Raw genomic sequence first — 12154 nt, 5'->3', positions numbered from 1 at the left:
AACAGCATGGAGCCCAATGTGGGGCTCAAACTCACAAACCGCGAGATTATGACCTGAGCCCAAGTCAGATGCTCAACCAACTGGGCAACCCAGGTACCCCTCTCCTGTCCATTTTTTAATAGAGTTGTCTTTCTCTTGTTGAGTTTTAGGAGTTCTTTATATATTCTGGATATGAAATCTTTGTCAGATACATACTTTGCAAAATATTTTTCCCCAAGTGCATATATTTTTATATGAAAATGACTCTTACCCAACTTTCTGAACTTTTCTACGCATTCAGCAATATAGTTGGATGTACAAATATGTATATGTGCTTACCTCAAAAAATTTCTGTATAACATAGTTTCCAAAAACATCTGTCATTAATTGATAGGCTGCTTGTAGAATTTCATTAAATACCATCTGTCGCTCAGCTGGAGTAGCTCTCTCTAGTTTTTGTTGTATGAATCTATATAGGAAACATTTTATATGTCATCACAGCACATTGAAAATAAGCTCCTGCAAAATCTGTATCTGACTTGAGTATCACACACCCCCACGTATATACACATAAAATTACTTCCAGGAATAGTACTAACACATTTAATACTGTGAACAGCAAATTTAAAGCAAAAAAGGCAAAAGCTATGAAGCATTTCTTTGTAATGCCTTAATTTAAACTAACTATTAGGCAGACATTTCGATATATTATAATCTGCATTATAATCAATGAAGAAAACTAGATTTTACTGGTTATTCATACATTTTTCATAATAGTATTAAATATTTAAGTTTAGAGCCTAATGAAAGAAACCCTTAGAAATAAATTCATCAAACACAAACGAATTCCTAGCCATTGTGAATGACACAAGGTTCATGTGCTACTCTTAAGGAATTTTCAACTTTAGGGAGATAAAATAAAACTATAAAAGGAAATAATAATTAAATTTAATAAATGTGTTACAATTCTATTTTCCTTTTTGTGTTCTATCTTGAGAACACTAATTTACATGTACCTTAAGTACTATAAGAGAACATTATGTTTAATGTACAAAGTCACCATATTCTTCTAAAACAAAAGTGAAATGTTTCAACTTAAGACATATCACATCAAATACAAATCTATACAAATACAAACACAAAAGCATTTAACCTTCTTTAAAAAATTTTTTTTTAGACAAGGTCTACATCAGGGACATTTACATCCACAAATGTAATTCAGAGCATTCTTTTCAAAGGAAAATTAAAGTTGAGTGTTTTCAGAATCAATGTAATAAAAATAACCCAAAAAAAGGGCACTCCTATATTTTCATTATAAAAGTATTCTCATTATAGAAAACTGGGAAACCATAAATAATTAAAAAACCTTTATTTTTATCATATGTCCTAATAGCGAAGAAGAAATCCATTACTGGGCCTTTATTCTGTAAAAATTTCCTTAAATGATCCCAGTCAAGAAAATTTTAGATTCCTATAAGGCAGTAATTTTCAAAGCAAAAATACAGTGCTCAGTATCCTAAACCATAATCACTTACCTAGAACCGTGTTGGTCTTGAGAAAACTCAACTATGTGCCCAATCAAGTCTCTAAGTTGAAGGTTTGGGAAGCGGTTGTTTCTGAAATCTTCCAATAATCTACTTCGGCCGGAAGGCATAATATCAGACCTATTATACCGAAGCCGGGAAGGAGGAAAGAGCTGGCTGCTGGAGCTGAACAGACTGGAAGTGCTTGAAGCACTCCGGTATTTTGCTTCTGCTCCAGGCGCTGCAGAGATATATCGACCACTACCATTTGTCAGGCCTCCTACAACAAAGCAGCTGTGGTCAGCAAATATTTTTGACAAGGCCATTCCTCAAATAAGAGTTACTTACACTAAAATTCAATCAATAAAGAAATAACCACTCCACTGACCACTAATTCCTATATGTTTTAACAGGAAATTGAAACTGGAGGGAAAATCTCACACATTTACTTATTGTGTGTGACTACAGGATCTGGGGGATAAAAAAGACTAGAAAAGATGAGAAAAATAAACCTGTATTTGTTCTTGGCAGTTTAGTTTCAATCATAATCATAACACCTAATATCATATATAAAAGTTGTATTTGTCCTTGGAAGCTTAGTTTAAAACATAATTATAGCAAGTAATGTCATACATACTAATATCAATACCAGAATACTAAAACTACCAACAAAATTTCCAGTTTATTAACAAGGTTACAAATAGCTAAGCAAACTCAGATTTGAAGCCACTGAAATACAGTTGGGCTGAAATTTACTTGCAGTGTTCATGGAACACTGAGGGCTAAATTTGTACTTTTTTGGACTGTATTTTTAAAAATGCATTAGGTAATACATATACCTCTATGTAAAGAAAAACGGATTTTTAAAAAAGTAAACTCTACACACAACATGGGGCTCAAACTCATGACCCTGAGATCAAGAGTTGCATGCTCTGACTGAGCCAGCCAGAAGCCACAAAAAACCATTTCTTAAAGAAAATAAATCCATTACATCTTAAAGTATTTTAAAAATTTTAAAGGAATACTCTCCATAAAATACTATTATTTTACTGACAAGAACTAGAAATAAACAAAATGTATTTTTCCTAGAGCTTTAATGTTGATCATTTGAGACACATAAAAAGCCTCTTTAACTTATTATATCCCATTCCAAACAAGAAAATTAAAGGGCAGTCAATAGAAACAAACAAAAAATACAAGCAGGAAATTGTTATTACAAAAGTCATTTAAAAGTACTTGACAGTGTCCTTTTAAAAAAGAAAAATGTATAGAAAACCGTAACGTGCAAATATAGTTGCTCAGATAAACAGAATCTACCATCAGCTTTAAGCTATTATATACCATCTCTAAGTAGAGGAGTGCTATATATACAATCCAGACCACAGGGCAGAGATGATGCCAAGGACACACTGTCAGTGCAAAGTTGTGAAGTTATACAGAGGCACTGAATGGCAAAAAGAGTTACAGGCACAAGGAAAAAAGTAAGACAACTGTAATCCTGGAGAGTGAACTGCTTTAAAGCGTTCCTCTTTTACTTTCAGTCCCCAATGCCCTAGCTTTTGTTGTGATTCCCACCACCCAGAGTATTATACATATAATCCACAGGACTCTCCAGTCCCCTTTCCAGTGTAAGTGCCACAACATTATGTTCACCTACAAGCTAGATCCCTGGTACCTAAAAGAATGTCTGACAGATAGTGGGTACACATTAATATTCATGAATATTTTATATAACATTAACTGCCTAAGGTTCAATTCTAGACTATCTTTCTTAAAAATGTGTAATTTAACAGAACATTTTATACACTAAAACCACTAACATCAAATTCGCATATTCATGCCAGGTCTATATAACTATACCAGTGTTCCTGTACAAAGAATCCAAAATGTGAAAGAATTCAGTGTTTTAATACTGTCTTGATTTCCTTGATACTCTTAACCCTCTAGCCCCTACTATTATTTCTAATTATACAATTCTATCAACTGTTCACTAGCCCATTCAAATCTCTAACAATTCTTTAACCTTTATGTAGGGTAGGGATACTCTGCATATCATTCCAGTCTGTTTTTACAAACAATTATAAAGTCTCACTCAAAGGCCACTTGGAGGTCACTTTACACTAAAGCATCCTGCTAGAGTACATCCTCTCAATTCTTCAGCCTAATATTGAGTCCTTATTCTGAATCTATTACTCAAATTTCCTAGAAGACCCCTAATTTAATTGTTCACTTCTCCTCCTCTTGTTCATTATTGTCTCTGCACCACTGCTTACCTTACCTCAAACATAAGGCCCAATCCTGCACCTCTTTACCCTTAATGCGCTGAAGATTTTCAACACCAAATTCAAAATATATACTTACCCCCAGAAATGACTATGCCAATTTTATTTCATACCTTCTAATACCTAAAAGGAATCTCTCCCATGTCTAGATATTCTTTGATTATATTCTATCAGCTCCCTAACACCAAACTCCTGATGCACTCATTGCCGACTTAAAATGCCTCATGATGTGTAACCGCCTTTAGTTTTAAAGAAACCTCAAAATTTCAGTTCTGGAAATCTACTTAGTATTTTCATTTACAAAACAAAAAAATTCACTCAGGGCAGGGTACCTTTCTTTCTTTACAAATTAAATAAGCATTTAAAACCCAATTGTAATATACACTGAACATTTTAAATCTGGTTATCTAAATATTGAAAGCATGCCATCCAAACCTATTTTAGAATTGAGGGACATTTTACAAAACTGGCTTATGCTCTTCACAAATGTTTAAGTCATAAAAGACAGAAACAGTGCAAGATTAAAGAGTCATGACAAATGAGTGTCATGTGAGTCCCCACATCAATCTCTTTCCTAATCCTTACTCTCTCCAGTCTCTCTCTGGCAAAGTTTGAATAAGTTGGCTAATTTATTTTTTATTGTGGTAGGATATCATTGTTTCCGGACTTTGATCATTGTAGTTATATAAAAGAGTATTTCCTTATTTTCAGAAAACATACATGGATATATTTAATGGGTAACGGACAGACAGTATGTCTGCAACTTCCTTTCAAAAGTATCAAGGAAAAAAAAAACTGGATGTGAAGGGGAATGAATATGCAGAGAGGGGGAGAGGAAGAGAGGAAATGAACGATAAAGCAAACATGGTAAAATAACATTTTGAAATGTGGATAAAGGGTGTGCTGTAATTTTTTTTTTCCTGTATCAGTGTTACAACTTCCCCATTAAGTCTCAAATTATTCCAAAATTAATGAAAAACAACACACATATAGCCTATCTAGGTCATACCATTGCTAATGGTAGTCCATAAGCAGAGGTGTTTCTGCACCAAATGTGTTAAAGGGATAACCGTCTTCAATTCATCACTGACATCCACCCTTAGCATTTACACTTCTTAATCACTACTTGGCTAGGAATGTATTTTGGACAGGGAGATCTGTGCTATAATGTCACAGACCACTGGTCCAAATGCAGTATGCAGCTAGTCAGCCAGGACTCTTGGACAGAGCTCTTCACACAATAGTGTGCTGCCCTTTACATACTATTTGTGTAAGGATTTTTCAAGTTCACTCATGACAACCGAGTGAAGGCAAGCATCTTACAATAATCCTAGTAGAAATAATATGATTTTATAAGTTTTCATTAATTTCCTCGAGAAGTCTATTGCGTTAGAATCCTTCCTATTATTAATCAAAAACAAAAAAGATTATAAAATTACTGGGAAAAACCACAGGGCAAGAAAAACAACGGTAACAACTGTAACAATCAGAAAATAAATAAACCTGATTAATCTTTTCATTCTTTTCTAAGTCCAGAAAATTTGGAATGGCAGCTGCTTAACCTATCAGACCTGTGTATTCTTTTGAAAATACAGATTCCCGGAGACTTACTCAAAACCTACTGAATTACCCTCAGTGGATAATTTTTATTAAAAAAAAATATTCTGAAGGTTATTCTGAAGAAGAGTTTAGAGGCTAATGAATTAGAATTCAAGATTATTCAAGGATTCATTTTACAGCAGGTTGTTAACTACCAATTTCAAATAGAAATGGTAATCCTAGTAGATTTGGGGTCCTGAAAAGGGTACAACTACATATAGGCTACTAGACAGTGCTGGTTTCAGAAGACAAGGCTCTAGAAAACTCAGGAAATGGTAAGATGATAACCAAAGATGGCCAGTTAGTTGCAGTAGGCAAACAATCAATGATACAGAGTGGTAGGAAAAAAGTCTAAAATGACAATCTTAATTCCTCAAAGGATAATATTGGTCAGACCTTTTTGTCCTGAGTTCTGGCACCTCATTTTAAATAGGGTTTATGTGTTCAAAATAATCAGTTTTTTTCACCTACCTGAGAAAGTCCATTTAATTACTTAATATTCATAAATAATACGGTATGCTAGACACTGAGGGTCCTTTAAAAAAGGCAGGAAACATTTATTGGGCTTCTTTATTAGACACTGAGAAGTGAACTCTGGACAAAATGCTATATACTGTGTTGAATTGTGCCTCCCCCCAAATTTGTCATTTTAAGTGACTCAGCTGGGGTAATCTGCCATAGCAACCCTGGGAAACTAACACAGATTTTGGTACTCATAGTGATGTGCTACTATTAAAAAATGACTAAAAATGAAGAAATGACTTTGCAGTTGGGTAATGGGTACAGTTTGAAAGAATTTGGAGGTGTTCACAAAAAGCCTAAATTGCCTTGAAGAGAGGGTTGGTAGAAACGTGGATATTAAAGGCAATTCTGATGAGGGCTCAGACAGATATAAGGCACGTATCAAAAGTGGCTACCGTCTTAGAGAATACATATGTTGTCATGAACAATGTTTGTAGAAATATGAATGCTATAAAGATGTTCCAAGTGAGGTCTCAGAATAAAATGAGAAACATGTTATTGGAAACGGGGAAACCCAACTGAAATGTGTTAAAAAAGCAAAACTGGGTGGAAAGCAAAACTGGTATGGAGATTTAGCTGAGATTTCCAAACAACGTGCTAAAGGTGTGGTCTGGTGTCTGGGCTGCTTATGGTGAAATAAGATTAAGATAATTTGAAGAAGGAACTGTTTATTTATTTATTTTTTTTAAGTTTATTGATTTATTTTGAGAGACAGCATGTGTGCACAAGTAGGGGAGGGACAAAGAGAGAGAATCCCAAGCAGGGTCCACGCTGTCAGCACAGAGCCTGACACGGGGCTTGATGCCACGAACCCGGAGATGCTGACTTGAGCTGTAATCAAGAGCTGGACGCTCAACCAACTGAGCAACCCAGGCACCCCTGAAAATGGAACTCCTAAGCAAAAGAAAACCAGCACTTGATGATCTGGAAAAGTCTTAGCTTATCTAGACAGAATGCTGAGAATGCAGAGTCAATGGGTGTAGATGGACAGCCCCTTGACATTAGTGGGAGACCAACAATGTTTTCAAGAATTTCGTATCTACAGAAACACTGGCAGCCTGGCCTGAAAGCATTAGAGATGGGATGAATTAAGAACTACTCTGAAAGCAGAGCCACAGATGCAAAGGCTACAGGGGTTGGGCAGCAGTAGATACGAAGTACAGAGCATCATGCCACAGGTGATTATTCTCAGGCCTTGAAACAAATGGAATTTGCCCTGCTGGCTTTCAGACCTGCTTGGCACTGTAAGTCCTTCATTCCTTCCAATTTCTCCCTTTTGCAGTGGGTATGTCTATCCTATGCCAGTGCTACTACTATATTCTAGAAGCAGATGATTTATCTCCTAAGTTTCATAGGTCTATAGATGCAGAAGAATTTTGTCCCAGGATGGACCACATTAGGTGTCTCACCTGACAGAGAAGATGAGATTTAGACTTGAGTCATTTAGATGAGATTTTAGACATTCAACTGACGACAGGATGGGTTACAATTCTTGGGGATGCTGGCTTGGAATTAATGTATTCTGCACGTGGGCCAAAGAGGAATTTGGGGTAACCAAAAGGCAGCCTATACTGGGTTGAACTGAGTCTCCCAGAAAAGTTTTTAATTCTTAACTCCTGGTACCTGTAATTTGATTTTATTTGGAAACAGGGTCTTTGCAAATGTAACCAAGTTCAAATGAGGTCATACTGGATTAGGTTGGGCTCCTACCCAATGAGTGGTGTCCTTGTAAGAGAAGGAAAATTAGGACACAGACACACAGAGAGAATGCCATGTAATTATGTAGGCGGCCATGGGAGTGATGCATCTATAGGCAAGGAATGCCAAGGACTGCCAGCAACCACCAGAAGCTAGGAAGGAAGGACTGCCTCTTCGGTCTTCAAAATGACATGGCCCTAAAAACACCTTGATTTTATTTCTAGCCTCAAAGTATGAGACAATAAATTTGTGTTTTAAACCACCTAGTTGTAGTTTGTTACAGGAGCCCTAGAAAACTAATACATATGCTATACTCTTAACAGGACAAGGGACAAGGCTATTATCTCCATTTCACATGTGACACAATAGGCTTAGCGAAGCTACCTTATTGAAAGATGAGTAAATAATAATTAGACTGAGTTTTTTTGGAAAACAATTATACCAGGATAATTCACTTAAAGCTTTTAATTATACCCCACTATACCTCATGAAGAACAGTATGACATTACATTCTTTTTTTTAAACTTTTAAACAATGTTTTGTTTTATATTGAGAGAGTGAGAAAGAGAGAGAGAGAGAAAGAGAGAGAGAGAGAGAGAGAGACAGAGAGAGCATGCGCGCGCCTGCACAAGAGAAGGGCAGAGAGACAGAGACAGAATCTGAAGAAGGCTCTAGGCTCTGAGCTGTCAGCACAGAGCCTGAAGTGGGGCTTGAACTCACAACAGTGAGATCATGAACTGAGCTGAAGTCAGATGCTTAACCAACTGAGCCACCCAGGTGCCCCTGTCATATGACATTCTGAAATCTGGGATACACTTGACGTAAGTGACACGGGGAATAAATCACATAAAATTTTTCTAGTGATTATTAGCTATATATTTGCAATATAAAGACACAAAATTTTACTGGAAAAAGATTGAGGCTTCAATGAGTTTAAAAACTAATGAGATTCTAATTAAGAGTGTATTCTCCCAGGGTGCCTGGGTGGCTCAGTCAGTTAAGCGTCCAACTTTGGCTCAGATCATGGTCTCATGGTTGGTGAGTTTGAGCCCAGTGTTGGGTTCTGTGCTGACAGCTCAGAGCCTGGAGCCTGCTTCGGATTCCGTGTCTCTCTCTCTCTTCCCCTCCCTCATTCAAGCTCTCCTTCTCTCAAAAATAAACATTAAAAAAAAAGTGTAGTCTTCCACACCATTTTAATAGGCTAATATAAAAAACAAACAGCATGAAAATGTCAGGTGTTACCTTAAAGTTGTACATCTTACGACCACACATAAAGCAAACATTAGATGTAAACTATAAACCAAAATAAAAATCTGTTGTTTCCATTTCTATTGCTTGCAATTTTTTCTCTAAATGCAATTAAGTAACCTGACCTTTTAGCCTCTACTTAAGCTTAACCTTCCTAAAAATATAAAGAGGGAGACCATCACAACAGAAGATATTTAATAATCTTCCCTCATTCATCAAAGAGCATTTAAACAGACTGAGGGGCACCTGGGTGGCTCAGTCGTTGAGCATCTTGACTTTGGGCTCAGGTCATGATCTCATGGTTCTGGAGTTCAAGCCCTGTATCAGGCTTGCTGCAGTCAGTGCAGAGCCTGCTCCAAATCCTGCCCCCCTCTCTCTGTGCTCCCCACCCCCACTTGTACTCTCTCAAAAATAAATAAGCCTTCAAAAAATAAATAACCAGACTGAGCTCTTAACATATGAACTACAGTCTTCAGACTAGTATTACATCATTTCTATTACTAACTCATCTTGTTGATTCCCATTATTCTAACAAAAAGGCTAGTTTCTGTTTGGTTCTAAAAATTGCCTGAACTTTAATCTTTAGTGAAAACTACTTCTGTAACTGAACATGAGGACTCTTTAAAAACTATGCCCCCAAAATCATAAGTAGCGGGGTGAATTTCATTCACTGCCTCATATGGACATGTGGGTGCTAAGTATCTTCCCCGCACATCTCAAACCACCCTCACAGATATGACCTCATTTCCTCTCTGGTTAATACTTTTGGTGACAGTTAAGAAACCAATGGATTACATCTGCATTTCTTGTAAAAAAAATTCCTGTTGCGATTTCATGACCAGCTGCCCTGAATGGGGTAAATGGAAATTGTAGGACCTGGGATTTTTCTCTTAAAATCAGGATCACTCAGTGAGTTTATGCAATGTTAAGGTTTGCTTAATAAACTTGAGTATCAGGAAGAATAACTTTGATCCTAGACAAACATTATAGGCACACTGATTTTCTGTCTTGATGGGGCTGTTACTGTAGTGGGAAGAGGGCTGAACTGCAAACGGACTGTGAAAGATTTAACCCAGACAGAAATAAACCTAACCTAATGTCCAAAAACCAAACCAAATGTACACACACAAAAATAAAAACTCTACAACTGTCATAAGCCCTTTCAAAGTGCAGTATTCTAAACAGTATGATCCTATTAACACACTGAACAGAGAACACACTGACTGGAACAGCTAAATAATGCTTTAATAATAGAAATCCAAGTAGAATGTAAAACAATTTTTTAAACAAGTAGCAAGTGTCCCAGAATATATTCACCAATAAAACACAAAGAAACAAAACTCCTCAAATTCAATTACCCAAACATCTGTTGAGATTTCAACATTCTTATAATTGTGGAGAAAGGTCTGGCCTTTCTTGCTTCTAATCCAAAACAGCCCAGAAGTAACTGTAATATAAAGTGTGGTAAATTTGGTACAAAAAAACCCTGAAGGAAAGATGGCAATTCTAATGAAGAGAATCATTATATTTCTATAAAACAGAATTAAAATGCAATAAGGCAACAGAATTACAATCATTACATTGTAACCTCTGGTAGCCAGGTCTACATTCAACACAAAACTACTACCTCCATGATGGTGGGTAGTTTGACTTGATGATGGGTAGTTTGACTTAACAAGTGGTTTTTTGACTTAATACAATTATCTCCAGTCAAGAAGGGTCTGGCATGTAGGTAGTCATTATTGTCTGAATAAATTAATAGGTAAAAATTCTGATCAGACACAAAAATTATAAAATGTAGGTCAATGAGGGGGCGCCTGGGTGGCTCAGTTGATTGGGTGTCAGACTTCAGCTCAGGTCATGATCCTGCAGTCTATGAGTTCAAGCCCCACATCGGGCTCTGTGCTGACAGCTCAGAGTCTGGAGCTTGCTTCAGATTCTGTCTCCATCTCTCTCTGCTCCTCCCCCACTCTCACTGTGTGTGTGTGTGTGTGTGTGTGTGTGTGTGTCTAAAATACACACACACACAATTTTGGGGTACCTGGGTGGCTCAGGTCACGATCTCGCGGTTTGTGAGTTCAAGCCCCGCATCAGGCTCTGTGCTGACAGCTCAGAGCCTGGAGCCTGCTTCGGATTCTGTGTTTCCCCCTCTCTCTGCCCCTCCCATGCTCATGCTCTGTCTCTCTCTTTCTCAGTAAATAAAAGTTAAAAAAAAAAAAAAAAAAGGTCAATGAAACTACTCACAAAACATAAACATTTAAAAAAAATGATTAATCTCAGCATAAATTAAGTTTATTACTATCCTATTTAAAACATCACAAAAAGACTTTTATCTGTTTTAATTTAAAAACCAGTAATAAAATACTTGAAGAGACTACCGAAGTAAAAATTTAATTTGGATTAAAGGCCAATTGTTAGCAAGTAAAAATGTATAAAGCAACCAATATAGTGACATTCAAACTCAGTTTTCCCATCAACTCACAACAGGCTAAGTTATATTTTACCAAAATTTTATAAATAAAGTTCACAAAAATTCTAAAGTTAGGGAGTAGGAAAAGACCCGTTATTTATTCAGAGAGATATTAGACAGAAATAGAAGCATTCTTTGAGAAGCAGTGCGACATCCTGTAATAAGCCAGAAAAATCTTGGGCTCAAGATTCTTGTTCTTTACTAACTTCATGACTATAAGCCAATTACTTAATTTCTTTGATGATACAATTTGTATGTGTGTATCGTGTGAAAGAGAAAGAAGTCAAAGTTCACTTTACTCTATTTGGATATTTAATTGCTCCAGTCCCATTTACTGAAAAGACCACCCTTCCCCCAAATATACCAGAGCGGCCCACTGGTCACAAATCAGGTAAACCTAAAGAAGTAGGTCTATTCCTGGATCCTCTGTTCTATTCCACTGGCTTATTTATCCTTGTGGCAATACCACAACTTTAGTTGCCATAAGTTTATAATATATTTTGACATTAACTTGGATCTGTAAGATTGTCTGGACTACTCTCAGCTCTATCTTCCCGTTTACGTTATTTAACGTAAAGAAATTGTCAATTTCTTTTAAAAGCCTGAAAAATTATTGAGGCTGTGCTAAATCTAGTCATCAACTAGAAGAAAAGTGGTTTCTTTATAATACTGAGTCTTTCCACCCCCATACAAGGTATATCCATCCATTTATTTGTCTGCTTTAACTTCTCCAGTGTTTTACAGTTTGTAAAGATCTTGACCTTTTCACATTAGATTTGTTCCTAGGCACATTGTAAGAAAACAATCACACATGAAAATATTTTCAATAACAA

At 36.4% G+C, this 12154-nt stretch overlaps 1 protein-coding gene across 7 annotated transcripts in view; it reads right to left on the bottom strand.

The window, feature by feature from the left end:
- Window positions 1–12154, bottom strand: part of PUM2 (pumilio RNA binding family member 2) — a 100988-nt gene that overhangs the window by 14378 nt on the left and 74456 nt on the right. For all 7 annotated transcript variants that reach the window (XM_043604459.1, XM_043604460.1, XM_043604465.1 and 4 more), the window contains 2 exons: window positions 1515–1782; window positions 319–448 (listed from right to left, as the gene is read on the bottom strand). In XM_043604459.1, coding sequence (XP_043460394.1) covers window positions 319–448; window positions 1515–1782 — 398 coding nt within the window. The remainder of the gene's footprint in view (window positions 1–318; window positions 449–1514; window positions 1783–12154) is intronic.

This window comes from Prionailurus bengalensis, chromosome A3, assembly GCF_016509475.1.
Source record: "Prionailurus bengalensis isolate Pbe53 chromosome A3, Fcat_Pben_1.1_paternal_pri, whole genome shotgun sequence".
In the NCBI taxonomy this organism is placed as follows: domain Eukaryota; kingdom Metazoa; phylum Chordata; class Mammalia; order Carnivora; family Felidae; genus Prionailurus; species Prionailurus bengalensis.
Note: the sequence above shows the minus strand (reverse complement) of the source record. Positions and strands in the feature narration are given on the sequence as shown.